At 43.3% G+C, this 18,155-nt stretch overlaps 1 protein-coding gene across 2 annotated transcripts in view; it reads right to left on the bottom strand.

Annotated features, from left to right (window-relative positions):
* Positions 1–18,155, bottom strand: part of LOC139582786 (structural maintenance of chromosomes protein 6) — a 19,037-nt gene extending 882 nt beyond the window's left edge. The window contains exons 1-26 of one of the 2 annotated variants that reach the window (XM_071413119.1): positions 17,891–18,155; positions 17,328–17,466; positions 14,932–15,049; positions 14,598–14,703; positions 14,087–14,223; positions 13,800–13,861; positions 13,610–13,690; positions 13,236–13,337; positions 12,863–12,982; positions 12,605–12,703; positions 12,299–12,445; positions 11,955–12,043; positions 11,653–11,817; positions 5,038–5,216; positions 4,686–4,887; positions 4,436–4,550; positions 3,940–4,100; positions 3,670–3,805; positions 3,407–3,487; positions 3,036–3,206; positions 2,667–2,804; positions 2,398–2,543; positions 1,973–2,098; positions 1,594–1,699; positions 1,213–1,365; positions 119–216 (exon numbers count right to left, since the gene is read on the bottom strand). In XM_071413119.1, coding sequence (XP_071269220.1) covers positions 119–216; positions 1,213–1,365; positions 1,594–1,699; positions 1,973–2,098; positions 2,398–2,543; positions 2,667–2,804; positions 3,036–3,206; positions 3,407–3,487; positions 3,670–3,805; positions 3,940–4,100; positions 4,436–4,550; positions 4,686–4,887; positions 5,038–5,216; positions 11,653–11,817; positions 11,955–12,043; positions 12,299–12,445; positions 12,605–12,703; positions 12,863–12,982; positions 13,236–13,337; positions 13,610–13,690; positions 13,800–13,861; positions 14,087–14,223; positions 14,598–14,703; positions 14,932–15,049; positions 17,328–17,453 — 3,164 coding nt within the window. In that variant the 5' untranslated portion in view covers positions 17,454–17,466; positions 17,891–18,155. The remainder of the gene's footprint in view (positions 1–118; positions 217–1,212; positions 1,366–1,593; positions 1,700–1,972; positions 2,099–2,397; positions 2,544–2,666; positions 2,805–3,035; positions 3,207–3,406; positions 3,488–3,669; positions 3,806–3,939; positions 4,101–4,435; positions 4,551–4,685; positions 4,888–5,037; positions 5,217–11,652; positions 11,818–11,954; positions 12,044–12,298; positions 12,446–12,604; positions 12,704–12,862; positions 12,983–13,235; positions 13,338–13,609; positions 13,691–13,799; positions 13,862–14,086; positions 14,224–14,597; positions 14,704–14,931; positions 15,050–17,327; positions 17,467–17,890) is intronic. The other variant, XM_071413120.1, reaches the window with a different exon arrangement.

The following is an 18,155-nucleotide window of genomic DNA, read 5'->3' as shown; positions in this document are numbered from 1 at the left end:
GGTCTGATATACCACGGCTGTCAGCCAATTAGCATTTAGGGCTCAAACCACCCAGTTTATAAAATAGAACAGAGTTGCTTAATGCTTAACACAGGAGGGTGATGGAAGGCTACAATACCTCATGCTCTGTGGGGTGAGGAATATGAACTGCCGGTAACGTTGGCTAGAAGCGATCTTCAACATCATGTCCATGGATATCCTTCGGTTCACCATGTCCTAAAAAGACAGTTACATTTATTGACAGACAGTGTGTCAACAGAACAGAACGATTGACTGAAATAACTGAGCAAAAATATGAAGAACAATGTATCAATCTTAGCCGTCCTCACAGTGTAGGCTACAGAAGACACATGAGCTTAGATTAAAAGTTAATATTTGAAACGTATTTAATTGACTGAGGCAACTCAAAGGGATACTTCGGGATTCAGGAAATTACCGGCAAACCTTTTTTTCTACTTACCCAGAGTCAGACAAACTCATGGATACCATTTTTATGCTAACAATATGCTACCTTCAACTTCCTTCTAACTGCACACAGGGACATAAAAATGGTATCAATCAGTTTGTCTGACTTTGGGTAAGTAGTATTGGACTCTATCTTGAAATATACTTATTCCTGTCACTATATTAGAACGGACTGATCACTTAACATGTATATGTAAGCGGTCAATGAAAGGTGAATAGGTACTGTGTGTATGGAAAGTTACTGAGTGAGAAAGGGAAGGAGAGAAAGTTTATATCTGTTCAAATATGTTGTTGCTGAATATTAATAATGAGCATCAGTCTAGCCTCAGTTCTTGATAATACAGGCCAGCTGCTGTAGAACTAGGTCAAGGAGGGATGTGGAACTCAACTCGATAAGTTCAACAGTTGAAGAGAGAAGAAACCTCTGGGAGGGGGGCCAGAGATCACCCCGAAGGAACAGGAATGAATTGCTTATCTTAGACATCCAAGGAGGTGACTTCTAGTCAACAGGTATAAATATATGCTTGTGTGACTTGTATGTTGTGTTTTGCAGATGAAGAACTGAGTGGGTTGAATAAACTTGGTTTGAGCTTTTCCTAGTCGTCCGTTTGAGTTTCGACTTTGTTTGTTCAGAACCTAACAGTAGGGAAAAAAATGCTTAAATGGCCTAAATCCCGAAGTATCCCTTTAATATGCATTTAAAAATGGTTAAGTCATTCATCCATCCATCTGATGTGGCAACATTACCATGTAGACGTCAAACTCATCGAGGGCGCGGAAGGGGGCCTCAGCGATGGCCCAGAGAGAGAGAACGAAACAGACAGTGGAGAACGAGCGCTCTCCTCCAGACAGAGAGCGCATGTCACTCAGAGCAGCCTTATCCCCCACACCTGGCTGGACCTGAGAGAGGGAGGGAAGATGAGGGAGAAGATGGGTAGAGACAAAGAAGGACGCAGAAAGAGAAGAGTAAAAGAAAGACATTGACAAATGAGAAAGGGGGGTGGAGCAGGGGAATGTGAGGGAAACTTGATTAGGCATACATAGTTTATAACCTAGAACTGCTTTGCATTCAAGAAGGGTACATGAGAAAAGGTATTTCTGTGCATTAAAACTGTAGTGTATTCTTACTGAGATGGATAGGGTTTCGTTCTTGTGCTCGAACATCATCTTCCCTATATAGCCTCTCTGTGACAGCATGGAGTCAAAGTACATCTTGCAACGCACTGAGAGAAACCTAAAAAGAGATACATAGTGGGAAGGAAAACTATTTAAAAACAAATCCATAGTGCAACAGCTTTGCTTTTCCGCTAAATCTAACACCACATCGATAGATCGAGATGGCCTCCCTTCAGTCTTTCAATAACTATTTCGCATAGCTCTATAACAGACATTGATGCTAGCAGTACCATCCAGCTGTTCTGTGATCTCTTATGAGACAGTGAGTGGTGTCAAATAACAGAGCTGATATTCAATTGACAGACAGGAAGTAAATGGTGGATCCAGCTACCTCCTCAGCTCTGTGTAGACTCGGTGTCTATCGTCCATGATCTTACAGAGGACCTGGATGAAGCGCTTGAGGCACTTCACCTGCTGGTTAATGTTACTGTAGTTCTCCAGGGCTTCTTGGTATTGCCTGGATGGGAGAAGAGGGAGGAAGGCAAGCAACATTTACCTTCTGCCCTTAGATTACCCATTAGTCATTTTCATATGGACAGCCCTATTATATGTCAAAACATACTATATAACTATATTTAACAATTTATAAACACACTATATAACAATACCAAAGTAACCAAAATATATATCCAAGAACTCTTAGGGAATCAACCAAAACCAAGGCAAGTGGGAGGGGGGGGAAATCTGGTTGTATTTTGAGTGGAACATCCCTTAAACGTTTGTGTGGGGTGAAGGGTCAGCGGTGGCGGAGGTTACCTGATGACCTCTTCGCGGTCTCCCTGCTGGTCCTGCTGGGTGCTGATCTTCAGCTTCAGACGGCTGATCTCGCTGTCCAGACTCCTGGCTGTCCGACGCACCTCGGACCGCTCTGGACAGATCTCTGTGGCCTTCACTACAGACGCCTGGGACACAGGAGGGTTAAGACAAGGAACACACACATTAAGCAGGGACACACAGGAAGTAAGAGACAACATACACAGAAGATGGCCCTAACTAGTCAGCTTACTGACTCCTCCCAGACGTACCGTGAGCTCCTGCTCCTTGAGCTCCAGGCTGGCCTTCAGGGCCTGTATGGTGTTGATGTGGACCTTGCGTTTGTCCTCGTAGTGTTTCTTATGGTGCTTGCTCTTCTCCACATCCTGGTCGCCCTTACTCAGCTCCTCCTGAAAAAACAAGGGGGAAGGAGAGATGTATCGCCATCTATTGGCTTTAACTTTTCTCTGTTTAATCTGTGTGTGATTGATTATGTCTATGGAGACCCTGTATGGAACAAAATTGAGGACATGGGTTATCACTATTTTACGTCCTTTTCACTCTCCTGGTTCATTCCTTGTTTGCACACCAAACTTCCCTCAGTGTTAATAGAAATTGAAGTCCATATTGATGTGACTGACCTTGATGGGTTCGGCCTCCTCGGCCACGGTGCTGATGGAGTCTTTGTGCTGGCGGTACCTCTGCTCCACCTCCTCCCAGGAAGTCTTCAGCTGGGCCATCTTTCTACGGGCCTCCTCGCTCTCCGCACGACCTGCTGAAATCTTATTGTTGATCTCCTCCAGCTCCTCCTCCTGAAGGCCAGAGTGTGACAGGAGAAACAGGGGGTGTGTGTGTGTGTGTGTGTGTGTGTGTGTCGTGGAATGTGAGTGCATCAGTTTGTGTATATCATATCAGTTGGAATGCGAGAACAAGGGAACGAGATGTTCATGAACGACATTAGCTAAAACTAAATGTTAAAATATTGTCCATGTGCCTAGACGTGTGTACCCACCAGAGGCTTGAGGTCCTCAGACTGGGGTTCCTCCACATTCTGCAGGTCACTGATCTCCTGCTGCAGCCTCCTGAACTTATCCTAGAGGAGAGGAGAGTTGTGACTTAGTAACTCCACATCAAGACTAATCAGAGGTGAACCATTGTGCTCTCCAAAATAATTTCTAGTTGGATCCATGGTACGGCTCTGGAGAGAGATGCTGTTTTGTCACAAAGGCCAGCTTGAGCAAGATGCTAAGATCTTAAGAAGTGCGTGTGTTTTACTTTGGCCCTCTTCCTGTCGTCGTAGGCCCGCTTTAGGAGACCGTTGTTGTTCCTGATGTCCTCCTCCACCCTCTGCTTCTGCTGGCTGAACCGATCCAAGTGGGCCTCCTTGTTCCGCATCTCTTCCTGCAACTGCCTGAGTGAGATACATGGAGATATTGAGAAAAGGGGTAGAGGGAGAAAGGTAAACCACAAAATTTAATTGAGTCAGAAAAACAGAGCAGCAGAAACCTTTTCAAAACAAATGGACGTCTCACACACACACATTACCTGATCTCCTCCTCTACGTCTCTGCTAAGGTAGTCACACCTCCTCTGGTCGTTGGAGTAGTAGCGGTTGTTGTAGCACTGGTCTCCCTCCTTGGTGAAGGCCTGGTAGCAGTTTCTAGGGGGCTGCCTGCCCTGCATCACTCTGCGGGCCTCTGCAGGACTCTACATGGTAGTTACAGAAAGAGGGGTTAGAACCACAGAAATGGAACATTTCTCCCTTCTGTCCTAAAGACTACTGTTTTCTACAGGAAGTGGATTGAAGTTCATTCATGTTGTTTTTGGCATGCAAATCAGTTGTTACATGGGGATAGTTCAAGTATTTCATGTTTTAGCTTATTATCGGCTCAAACTTTAAAAGAGTGAACTCTCCCTTAAAGAAGGTGACACTGAAAACAAAGTAAAGAATCATAATTGCAGTCCCTACTGGCCAATCCAAGGTGACATCATGACATTTGAGTGAACTCTAACTATGGTGGCAGTAGATTCCATGGCCCTACCTTGATGAGCAGAATGGTCTCTATGCCCCTCTGGTCAATGAGGCAGTTGGCAACCACTGGGTCCTCGATCTCCAGAGACTGTAGGACTGACGGGTAGTCAGGGTGGTTCACAGCCCTGACACACACACACACACGACAGAAAACATGTTGGTTACAGAGAACAAAATTAACCCTTAGAGAGGTACAAATAAGCCTGTATATAAGCCCAGCTAGCCTGAAGCGAGGTGTGGTAGGTAGCTAACAGCCATACCGCCTACTGGTGTCATGGACCCTGTTGATGAACTGGCAGGTGATGATCTGGGGTCTCCTACCCCCCTGGTAGTACCCTCTCATGAGGCCCTGCAGCAACTTCTCGTCCTCGTGGTTGTCACAGGTGAAGGCCACCATCAGGCTCCCCAGACATTTCTCCACAGCCAGGGCCTGCTCATAGTCCTTCAGACGGATACAGTACCCTGCATGGGGCACACCGGGAGAGAGGACATTGGAAAGAGCTTTATTTTAACCAATGACAAGGTTACACAAATAACATCCAGAAAGGACAATTAAGAGTAAGATAAGATAAGAGTTTCGCTTGCATGGAAATGCACACACACAGGTCTTACCCAGCGGTCCCACTGGTTTCTTCCTGAACTGGCCCTTCCTGTCAGCGTCCTCGATGGCGGCGAGCAGCGCGGGCATCTTCTCCCCGAAGCGGCGCAGGCGGTCGGAGCGGCTGCCCTCCATGGTCTGCAACTTCCTCCTGATGGCCTCCATAGACCTCTTCAGGTCCTCCTCCTCTCGCCTGAGAAACAGAGACAAACAGACAGGGTTAGGGCTCCTTTCTGCACCTGTTCAACAGCTTTCTTCCTTTCCACATTTTCCTGTTGTTTTTTAAAATTATGTTTCACTGTTTTTTTTATGGCTTCATGGCACTCGCCCTTAATAAAACACAGTTGATATGGTTGAGGAGTGGATATGGTTATATTTCAAAACAACCTCAGCCCTCTCATATGTGTATATATATATACACACACAGTCGTGGCCAAAAGTTGAGAATGACAGAAATATTCATTTTCACAAAGTCTGATGCCTCAGTATCTTCAGATATTTTTGTCAGATGTTACTATGGAATACTGAAGTATAATTACAAGCATTTCATAAGTGTCAAAGGCTTTTATTGACAATTACATGAAGTTGATGCAAAGAGTCAATATTTGCAGTGTTGACCCTTCTTTTTCAAGACCCCTGCAATCCGCCCTGGCATGCTGCCAATTAACTTCTGGGCCACATCCTGACTGATGGCAGCCCATTCTTGCATAATCAATGCTTGGAGTTTGTCAGAAGTTGTGGGTTTCTGTTTGTCCATCCACCTCTTGAGGATTGACCACAAGTTCTCAATGGGATTAAGGTCTGGGGAGTTTCCTGGCCATGGACCCAACGTATCGATGTTTTGTTCCCGAGCCACTTAGTTATCACTTTTGCCTTATGGCAAGGTGCTCCATCATGCTGGAAAAGGCATTGTTCGTCACCAAACTGTTCCTGGATGGTTGGGAGAAGTTGCTCTCGGAGGATGTGTTGGTACCATTCCTTATTCATGGCTGTGTTCTTTGGCAAAATTGTGAGTGAGCCCACTCCCTTGGCTGAGAAGCAACCCCACACATGGTCTCAGGATGCTTTACTGTTGGCATGACACATGATGGTAGCGCATACCTTTGCTTCTCCGGACAAGCTTTATTCCGGATGCCCCAAACAATTGGAAAAGGGATTCATCCGAGAAAATGACTTTACCCCAGTCCTCAGCAGTTCAATCCCTGTACCTTTTGCAGAATATCAGTCTGTCCCTGATGTTTTTCCTGGAGAGAAGTGGCTTCTTTGCTGCCCTTCTTGACACCAGGCCATCCTCCAAAAGTCTTTGCCTCACTGTGCGTGCAGATGCACTCACACCTGCCTGCTGCCATTCCTGAGCAAACTCTGTACTGGTGGTGCCCTGATCCCGCAGCTGAATCAACTTTAGGAGACGGTCCTGGTGCTTGCTGGACATTCTTGGGTGCCCTGAAGCCTTCTTCACAACAATTGAACTGCTCTCCTTGAAGTTCTTGATGATCCAATAAATGGTCGATTTAGGTGCAATCTTACTGGTAGCAATATCCTTGCCTGTGAAGCCCTTTTTGTGCAAAGCAATGATGACGGCACATGTTTCCTTGCAGGTAACCATGGTAGACAGAGGAAGAACAATGATTCCAAGCACCACACTCCTTTTGAAGCTTCCGGTCTGTTATTCGAACTCAATCAGCATGAGAGCGTGATCTCCAGCCTTGTCAACACTCACACCTGTGTTAACGAGAGAATCACCGACATGATGTCAACTGGTCCTTTCGTGGCAGGGCTGAAATGCAGTGGAAATGTTTTGGGGGGATTCAGTTCATTCGCATGGCAAAGAGGGACTTTGCAATTAATTGCAATTCATCTGATCACTTTTCATAACATTCTGGAGCATATGCAAACTGAGGCAGCAGACTTTGAAAATTAATATGCGTGTCATTCTCAAAACTTTTGGCCACGACTGTATGTATGTATGTAAAAACACACACACACGTTATTTTTTTCCCTTTATTATGACTATTTTCTACATTGTGGAAATGTCTTCCACATTTAACCCAACCCCTCTGAATCAGAGAAGTGCGGAGGGCTTCCTTAATCGACATCCACGTCTTCGGCGCCCGGGGAACAGTGGGTTAAATGCTTTGCTCAGGGGCAGAACGACAGATTGTCAGTTCTGGGAGTCGGTCCAGCAACCGACATCAACACTATGAAATACCACATATGGAATCATGTAGTAACCCAAAAAAAGTGTTTAAAAAAATCTAAATCTAATCTTATATTTCACCTGGAATGCATTTCAATTAACAGGTGTGCCTTGTTAAGTTAATTTGTGGCTTTTTTCCCCTTTTAATGCGTTTGAGCCAATCAGTTGTGTTGTGACAAGGTAGGGGTGGTATACAGAAGATAGGGCTATTTGGTAAAAGACCAAGTCCATATTAACAGCTCAAATAAGCAAAGAGAAACAGCCTATCATTACTTTAAGACATGAAGGTCAGTCAATTAGGAACATTTCAAGAACTTTGAAAGTTTCTTCAAGTGCCGTCGCAGAAACCATCAAGCACTATGATGAAACTGGCTCTCATGAGGACCACCACAGGAAAGCAAGACCCAGAGTTACCTCTGCTGCAGAGGATAAGTTCATTAGTTACCAGCCTCAGAAATTGCAGCCCAAATACATACTTTACAGAGTTCAAGTAACAGACACATCTCAACATCAACTGTTGAGAGGAGACTGCATGAATCAGGCCTTCATGGTCGAATTGCTGCAAGGAAACCACTACCAAAGGACACCAATAAGAAGAAGAGACATGCTTGTGCCAAAAAACACAAGCAATGGACATTTGACAAGTGGAAATCTGTCGTTTGGACTGATGAGTCCAAATGTGAGATTTTTGGTTCTAATCGCCGTGTTTTTGTGAGACACAGAGTAGGTGAACGGATTATCTCTGCATGTGATCTCTGCATGCTTCCCACCATAAAGCATGAAGGTGGTGGTGTGATGGTGCTTTGCTGGTGACACTGTCAGTGATTTATTTTAAGTTCATGGCACACTTAACCAACATGGCTACCACAGCATTCTGCAGCGATACGCCATCCCATCTGGTTTGAGCTTAGTGGGACCATCATTCGTTTTTCAACAGGACAATGACCCCAAACACACCTCCAGGCTGTGTAAGGGCTATTTGACCAAGGAGAGTGATGTAGAGCTGCATCAGATGACGTGGCTTCCACAATCACCTGACCTCAAACCAATTGAGATGGTTTGGGATGAGTTGGACCGCAGAGTAAGGAAAAGCAGCCAACAAGTTCTCAGCATGTGGGAACTCCTTCAAGACTGTTGGAAAAGCATTCCTCATGAAGTTGGTTGAGAGAATGCCAAGAGTGTGCAAAGCTGTCATTAAGGCAAAGAGTGGCTACTTTGAAGAATCGCCAATATAAAATAGATTTCGATTTGTTTAACACTTTTGTGGTTACTACATGATCCCATATCTGTTGTTTCATAGTCTTGATGTCTGCACTATTATTCTACAATGTAGAAAATAGTAAAAATAAAGAAAAACCCTTGAATGAGTAGGTTTGTCCAAACTGTTGACTGGTACTGTATATACAGTTGAAGTCGGAAGTTTACATACACCTTAGCCAAATACATTTAAACTCAGTTTTTCACAATTCCTGACATTTAATCCCAGTAAAAATTCCCTGTTTTAGGATCACTGCTTTATTTCAACTGATCTAAGAATGTGAAATGTCAGAATAATAGTAGAGAGAATGATTTCTTTCAGCACATTCCCAGTGGGTCAGAAGTTTACATACACTCAATTAGTATTTGGTAGAATTGCCTTTAAATTGTTTAACTTGGGTCAAACGTTTCAGGTAGCCTTTCACAAGCTTCCCACAATAAGTTGGGCCCATAAGCTGGGCCCATAAGTTGGGCCCATAAGCTGGGCCCATAAGCTGGGCCCATAAGCTGGGCCCATAAGCTGGGCCCATGAATTTTGGCCTATTCCTCCTGACAGAGCTGGTGCGACTGAGTCAGTTTTGTAGGCCTCCTTGCTCGCACACGCATTTTCAGTTCTGCCCACAAATGTTCTATAGGATTGAGATCAGGGCTTTGTGATGGCCACTCCAATACCTTGACATTGTTGTCCTTAAGCCATTTTGCCACAACTTTAGAAGTATGCTTGGGGTCATTGTCCATTTGGAAGACCCATTTGCAACCAAGCTTTAAATTCCTGACTTATGTCCTGAGATGTTGCTTCAATATATCCACATCAATTTCCTTTCTCATGACGCCATCTATTTTGTGAAGTGCACCAGCCCCTCCTGCAGCAAAGTACCCCCACAACATGATGCTGCCATCCCTGTGCTTCGGGCTTGCAAGCCTCCCCCTTTTTCTCCAAACATAACGATGGTCATTATGGCCAAACCGTTCTTTGTTTCATCAGACCAGAGGACATTTCTCCAAAATGTACGATCTTTGCGATGTGCAGTTGCAAACCGTAGTCTGGCTTTTTTTAATGGTGGTTTTGGAGCAGTGGCTTCTTCCTTGCTGAGCAGCCTTTCAGGTTATGTCGATATAGGACTCGTTTTACTGTAGATAGATACTTTGTAGCGGTTTCCTCCAGCATCTTCACAAGGTCCTTTGCTGTTGTTCTGGGATTGATTTGCACCTTTCGCACCAAAGTACGTTGATCTCTAGGAGACAGAACGCGTCTCCTTCCTGAGCGGTATGATGGCTGCGTGGTCCCATGGTGTTTATTCTTGCATACTATTGTTTGTACAGACGAACGTGGTACCTTCAGCCGTTTTAAAATTGCTCCCAAGGATGAACCAGACTTGGCTGATTTCTTTTGATTTTCCCATGATGTCAAGCAAAGAGGCACTGAGTTTGAAGGTAGGCCTTGAAATACATCCACAGGCACACCTTTAATTAACTCAAATGATGTCAATTAGCCTATCAGAAGCTTCTAAAGCCATGACATCATTTTCTGGAATTTTCCAAGACGTTTAAAGGCACAGTCAACTTCGTGTATGTAAACTTCTGACCCACTGGAATTGTGATACAATGAGTTAAGTGAAATAATCTGTCTGTAAACAATTGTTGGAAAAATTACTTGTGTGATACACAAAGTAGATGTTCTAACTGACTTGCCAAAACTATAGTTAGTCAACAAGAAATTTGTGAGGGGTTGAAAAACTAGTTTTAATGACTCCAACCTAAGTGTATGTAAACTTCCGACTTCAACTGTATATGCATAGTCACTTTAACTATATATTCATGTACATACTACCTCAATTGGGCCGACCAACCAGTGCTCCCGCACATTGGCTAACCGGGCTATCTGCATTGTGTCCCGCCACCCACGAACCCCTCTTTTACGCTACTGCTACTCTCTGTTCATCATATATGCATAATCACTTTAACCATATCTACATGTACATACTACCTCAGCCTGACTAACCAGTGTCTGTATGTAGCCTCGCTACTTTTATAGCCTGTTGTTTTATTTCTTTTTTTACCGTACTTTTTTTACCGTTGTTTTATTTCTTTACTTACATATTGTTCACCTAATACCTTTTTGCACTATTGGTTAGAGCCTGTAAGTAAGCATTTCTTACACCTGTTGTATTCGGCGCACGTGACAAATAAACTTTGATTTGCAAACCGTAGTCTGGCTTTTTTATGGCGGTTTTGGAGCAGTGGCTTCTTCCTTGCTCAGCGGCCTTTCAGGTTATGTCGATATACAACTTGTTTTACTGTGGATATAGATACTTTTGTAACTGTTTCCTCCAGCATCTTCACAAAGTTCTCCGCTGTTGTTCTGGGATTGATTTGCACTTTTCGCACCAAAGTACGTTCATCTCTAGGAGACAGAACGCGTCTCCTTCCTGAGCGGTATGACGGCTGCGTGGTCCCATGGTGTTTATACTTGCGTACTATTGTTTGTACAGATGAATGTGGAACCTTCAGGCGTTTGGAAATTGCTCCCAAGGATGAACTAGACTTGCGGAGGTCTACAAAAGAAATTCCGAGGTCTTGGCTGATTTCTTTTGATTTTCCCATTTTCCCACTGAGTTTGAAGGTAGGCCTTGAAATACATCCACAGGTACACCTCAAATTGACTCAAATTATGTCAGAAGCTTCTAAAGCCATGACATCATTTTCTGGAATTTTCCAAGCTGTTTAAAGGCACACTTAGTGTATGTAAACTTCTGACCCACTGGAATTGTGATACAGTGAACTATAAGTGAAATAATCTGTCTGTAAACAATTGTTGGAAAAATTACTTGTGTCATGCACAAAGTAGATGTCCTAACCGACTTGCCAAAACTATAGTTTGTTAACAAGAAATTTGTGGAGTGGTTGAAAAACTAGTTTTAATGACGCCAACCTAAGTGCATGTAAACTTCTGACTTCAACAGTATAAATACAAAATAATATTCCTACTTCTGATATGGCTGTCACATAATGTTTACATTAGACTACACCCTGAGAGTATTTCATAAGCCCTGTTAACACTGTGGCATGGCTCCAGACTCCTATGATGACACTACAGCGCGTGTGTGTTTGTATGTACGTTGTACAGCCAAGTCTTATATACAGGCCTGTATATAATGGAGTTTCCAGTGCCTACATCATCTTATCCAGCTCGTCCTTGGCCCGGGACACAGCCTGCTGGAACTGTTCCATCTGCTGACCTAGGGTGGAGTCCTGGAAGTTCAGAGTGTCCAGGTCTGTCTGCAGCTTCTCCATGCGCTCAACACGCACCTGGGTCTCCGCACCAGACGTCTGGCTGATACTGTGGGAGGCAGAAAGGAGAAAAAAGGGAAAGAAATCCCGTTTGTGACTGTGGAAAACATTCAATGACTTTTCCCATGGCAATAAAAGTTGTATTTTGAAACTGAAAAAGAGGTAGGAAAGGATCCGAGGCACTACCTCAACTTGAGCTCATTAATTCTCCTGGAGAGCTGATCCTTGTCCTTCTCCAGGTCTCTCAGGTTGGTCTTGAATCTGTGTACACTGGCCTGTAAGAGAGACACCACTAAGATGAATCAACAACTAGTGAACTAGAAAAGAGCTCCTTGTTATCGAGCTCTCACATATAGTTAGTGTTGAGCTCTGAGCTGGAAGCTGTAGTTTTTCATTGTGCTGCAGTTGTGATTATGGAGATGTTATGGTTAATGATGTTAAGCCTTATCTCGGTCACTTGCTAAACCCCTGGTATTTAGAAGACTCTGGGGTATTCGGGGGTATAGTAACACTCATCACTGTTCTCTCACCTGGGCTGTGTTGAAGGCCTTGCTTCTGCTCTGAGCCTCGTTCTTCAGTTGAGCACTCTGTGGCTCAAGCTGCTGCACCCTCACAGTGATTGCCTCCAGTTGCTCCCGGATACCCTTGTACTTCTTCTCCGCCTCCACCACCTTGGCCTGGACAGGAAGTGAGGTCATAAAGAACAATCATCAGCAATGACAAACAAGGGAAAATAGTCACTTTGACCTTAAGTAATAGCTGCATTTTTCCTTAATGTGAAGGAAACACACACCAAATTCTTATGGCTATAAAAATAAGAGGGTGATGTTAGTTACCTTCCACTCGTCTACTTTCTGGTCGTATTTGACGGTGGACCTCTCCTCTGATTGGAGCTTCTCTCTCATGGGCTTCACCTCTTTCTCCATCTCAGACACCTGGCGCAGGACAGAGCAAAAGAGATTTTTACATCAGATTGATTATGTATTTAGCTGGGTAGCTAAATCTGCTACACTGTATCGGTTGTGCATGACCCCTGATAAATAAACAAATAGATTTTTAGATTCATATTTTGAAGGTATGCTGCTTCCCCTCACCAGAGCCCAAGCCATCTGATTCTTCAGCTCCTCCAGTTTACTGTGCATGTCGTCCAGCGAGGCCAGGCTTTTGACCCGGTCCTCTTTTTCCAGGTACTTCCTCTTTAACCCCTCCAGACACTGAAACAGAATGATTCACACTTAAAAAGTGCTACTTTATAACAACTCCATTAAGATCTCTTGGTTGTTCATGGACAAGACTTTGCACATCAGAGCTTGAATTCTAGCTTTATAAGCCCCTGTAATCTTTCAGTAATAAAAAATAAACCCACTATGGGACTACATGCTGCAGGGCTGATTGGATAAAAGCATTCAAGAGACTTCGGATGGGTGATTTCATAACACACCAGACATAAGCCAAGTGGATTCGTACCTCCTCGTGTTTCTCAACAGTGTCTAGAGTGACATTTTTAGTCGTTATGATATAGGTGTAATCCTCTTTCATCTGCTCAAGCTGTGTGGCTTTCATAAAGAACTGAGGAAGAAAAGCAAAACACTTAGTCACTAACAAGGTAAGAGCAGTCCTAAAAGGTAGGACTACATTGAGCCATTTCACCCTCATGCTATTTGACACTGAAAACCAGACTGACATTTAACCACTTCCTGAGAATGCAGCAATAAGACGTAGCAGAGATTTGATACCTGGAACACAGGCTGGCAAGATGCATGCTATTACCTTAATTTACACCATGTCCTTCACAAATACAGAATTTCATAAATGAAAAGATTCAAGTATATCAAACTGACTCTGTACTTATCCCCTTCTCCTTTGGAGTGCAGAAAGTGCTTGCTCATCTCTTGAGTTAACATAGATACAGGGTTATCCACCTTCAGAAAAAAATGATTATACAAAATAAATCAATAGTTATTTATCACAGCAACAGTGTTTCCAATCTTTTCATACAGTCTTGCAGGTGGTCAACAGAAGTTGTAGTACCTGGATGTTAAAATGATCCAGAATGGCCAAAAGTTCATCCTTCTTCGCAGACACAAGATGACCTGCAAGACAAAGTACATTCTTATGTGCTCATACTGCATCTACTGCTCAGTGAATAACTTTTTGAAATATAGCCTAATGTTAAGATCCAGAATAAACTATGTAGATTGATTTTAAAGGGACTTTTGCACTAAAGTGTCAGGCACATATCTCAGATCCATAGGCCTGTTTGAATGAAGGGCCCATTTACAGAGTGTTAATCCATACATTCTTATTACATTAATTACCTGCTTTGCTCTTGAGCTTGTAGGTCCTCATGCCCTCACGGGTTATCTTGAGGTCTACTATGATAGCCTGGCCGAACACTTCTGGCTTGTAGGCATCCCTGCCCTTGTTACGCAGTGTTATGGAGATGTCAGCTGAACTGGGAGAGCAGAGGGACACAAACAGGGTTGCAATATGACAGTAGGATAAACGTGGCACTTTTGTATGCATTATCAAAATGGGGCAGATGGCATAGTTAACACATTAAGGAGCGGGAAGTCTGTAGCCACTGACATTTACGGTTTGTCACAAACTCTTGAATCTCTTGGGACATGTTTTATTGTATGGAAATTCCTAAGGGAAATAATAGTTACTCTTGTAAGGATGCATGTTAACACTAATCTCCATTTACAAAGGTTTACTGCCTGAGGTAAGTGACCATGCTTCTAACAGACATCTGGAACCAGTCTTTCAAGGCAGAAATAGTCCCCAAAGACAAGGGAGTGAGTAAATACAATCAGGGAACACAAGTACCTCTCTCCTTCTTTCACAAATCCCTTCAGGGAGGACCCTCTGTTTGTGGTTGTAGCCTTCCCTCCCAGGCCCACCATAAGAGCTGTGAGGACAGCACTCTTTCCACCTGTCCGTCGTTTAGAAACACAATATCAGACACAGACCCATGGCACTGAAATCTTAGAGCATCATCATTGGATCAATACTGAAAAACTGAAAGAAACATGCAATAGAGTAACAGGTGGAGATACTATACAAACAATCTATAATCAGTCGACAATTAAACCATCTTGAGAGTAAAAATATATATATATTTTTTTTTTAAGAGTCAGAAAGAAGAAGTGGTGGAACTCACTTCCATTGTTGCCGACGACAAAGTTGACATTGGACCCAAACGCAAATGGCCCCAGCAGAGAGTGGCACATAAAGTTCTTCAGGGAGATGCTCTCCACTATGCCCACCTCTCCAACAGTCTGCAACAAAACAAAGCAAAGATGTTACAGTAAATCCTAATGTTTTAATATGGAGGCACAGTAATGTTTCAGTTACATCATGTCATTGATTATTTCCCTTTTAATAAAATATATATAAGCAGATTCTGCAGACTGTCAGTGTTGTCACTCCTGCTGTTGTGACTGAAATATGTCAGGCAAATTGAGAGTGAAATAGGCTCAATTTGCCTGACATATTTAAAATCACAACAATAAATGACAACTAGGCTTGGGCAGTATACAGTATATACAGTGCATTTGGAAAGTATTCAGACCCCTTCCCTTTTTTACACATTTTGTTATGTTACAGCCCTATTCTAAAAGGGATTAAATTAAAACAATTCCTCAATCTACACACAATACTCCATAATGAAAAAGCGAAAACTGTTTTTTTGTAATTCTTGCACATTCATTAAAAATAATACCCGGAAATACCTTATTTACATAAGTATTCAGAACCCTTGCTATGAGACTGGAAATTGAGCTCAGGTGCATCCTGTTACCATTGATCATCCTTGAGATGTTGCTACAAGTTGATTGGAGTCTACCTGTGGTAAATTAAATTGGTTGGACATGATTTGGAAAGGCACACACCTGTCTATATAAGGTTTCACAGTTGACAGTGCATGTCAGAGCAGAAATCAAACCATGAGGTCAAAGGAATTGTCCATAGAGCTCTGAGACAGGATTGTGTCAAGGCACAGATCTGAGGAAGGGTACCAAAACATTTCTGCAGCATTGAAGGTCTCCAAGAACACAGTGACCATCATTCTTAAATGGAAGAAGTTTGGAACCACCAAGACTCTTCATAGAGCTGGCCACCTGTCAAAACTGAGCAAACAGGGGAGAAGGGCCTTGGTCTGGGAGGTGACCAAGAACCCGCTGGTCACTATGAGAGAACTCCAGAGTTCCTCTGTGGGAGAACCTTCCTGAAGCACAAGCATTTCTGCAGCACACCACCAATCAGGCCTTTATGGTAGAGTGGCCAGATGGAAGCCACTCTTCAGTAAAAGGCACATGAAAGCCAGCTTAGAGTTTTCCAAAAGGCACCTAGGACTCTCCGACCATGACAAACTAGATTCTCTGGTCTGATGAAACCAAGATTGAACTCTTTGGCCTGAGTGCCAAACGTCACGTCTGGAGGAAACCTGGCACCATCCCTACGGTGAAGCATGGTGGTGGAAGCATCAAGCTGTGGGGATGTTTTTCAGCGGCAGGGACTGGGAGACTAGTCAAGATCGAGGCAAAGATGAACGGAGCAAAGTACTGAAAGATCCTTGATGAAAACCTGACAGTGCTCAGGACCTCAGACTGGGGCGAAGGTTCACCTTCCAACAGGACAAACAACCCTAAGCACACAGCCAAGACAACACAGGAGTGGCTTCGGGACAAGTCTCTGAATGTCCTTGAATGGCCCAGCCGCAGTCCGGACTTGAACCCGATCGAACATCTCTGGAGACCTGAAAATAGCTGTGGCGACGCTCCCCATCCAAACTGACAGAGCTTGAGAGGATCCGCAGAGAAGAATGGGAGAAACTCCCTAAATACAGGTGTGCCAAGCTCATTGAGTCCTACCCAAGAAGACTCGAGGCTGCAATCGCTGCCAAAGGTGTTCCAACAAAGTACTGAGTGAAGGGTCTAAATACTTATGTAAATGTATATTTCCTGTTTTTTTTATACATACATTTCTAAAACCCCCCTTTTTTTTTGCTTTGTCATTATGGGGTATTGTGTAGATTGAGGAAAACAATACATTTAAATCAATTTTTGAATAAGGCTGTAACGTAACAAATGTGGAAAAAGTCAAGGGGTCTAAATACTTTCCGAATGCACTGTACCGTGGTATTTTAGTTTGGGGCACCGTGCAACGCCACTGCTTATAACTAATAAAGTAAAATAAAGGTTAAATAAAAAAACTAAGTTAACTAAGATGTGCCAAATAAATTATCTAGATCAGGGCTGCAGCTATGCATTTAATTTGCTAACTTGTTAGCTAAGTGGCTAGTTTACAAGATCAAGTGTCTTGGTTACAGCTGAGACGATCAAGATCCCTGCTGCCTAAATTTTATTTATTTTATTTATTTTTTTACATTAGGAAAGAAATAGCGCCCCTTGTTATGGTACAGAAACGGCACTGTTTGAAGGTATAAAAATCTGAATATCGCACAGGAGCACAACCCTAGACTGACAGTGACAACTCCAGAGTCTACTCTTATAAGGGTCTCAAATAAATTAAATGTACAGTAGCTAACTTAGATACCGTATGTGATCCTAATGGCACAGGGGGTTGGCTGGGACCCACTTCATTATTTTCATCATAAACCTCTGTGGGTCTGACTCTCTTGTGTGGGCTCTCTCCAATTGAGTTGCTCTTCCTCTTAGACATATTCTTAGACACCCTGTATAACACAGATCATAGAAAACCATCGTTAGAAATATAACAGTTAACTAACTAGAACTTCTTTGCTAACTAGCTAACGTTAGCTACACTTAGCTAGCTAGTAAGTTACTAATATTAGCTCATAGAGATGGATAGAGGACTCATCTTTGTGTCAGTGAGATTTAAAGTAGATAATTGTATTCTTCACGATTGGCTGAACCCTCCTGATGAACCTGATTGGACATGATTCCAAAAGGGTTACCAGGAGGGATCAGCCAATGAAGTTGGAAGTCCCACCCGGTTGACAACATTAAAATGGTGGAGGCGCTGCCCCAATGCTAAGATGGCATTTTGGCCACTAGAGGCCTCTATCATTCTCTATGCGTTAGCTAGCAACCCGGTAACATTAACTAGCTAACGTTTGCTAATAAATACATTCTTACCTGTGAAGACCTCTGTCGGTAAATTAGCAGGCAAGGTTTTTAAATAAACATATCCACAAAAGGGACTTTAGTAGCTAGCTATGCAATGCTAATATGCGAATTTTGGAGGTAGCTAGATATCGAAAGACATACAGCTTGTATGTAAAGTGACCCTATCCACTCAGCTGTTCACTGGATTCCGCGCGCAACGTCAAAAAAATGAAGGACAGCAGCGTGCTGCGCCATCGATGTCGTCTCGCGTGTTTATTCGCTGACACTACCACCG

The sequence above is a fragment of the Salvelinus alpinus genome, chromosome 8, assembly GCF_045679555.1.
Source record: "Salvelinus alpinus chromosome 8, SLU_Salpinus.1, whole genome shotgun sequence".
Taxonomy (NCBI): Eukaryota; Metazoa; Chordata; class Actinopteri; order Salmoniformes; family Salmonidae; genus Salvelinus; species Salvelinus alpinus.
The sequence above is the reverse complement of the archived record's forward strand: the minus strand, read 5'-3'. Positions and strand labels throughout refer to the sequence as shown.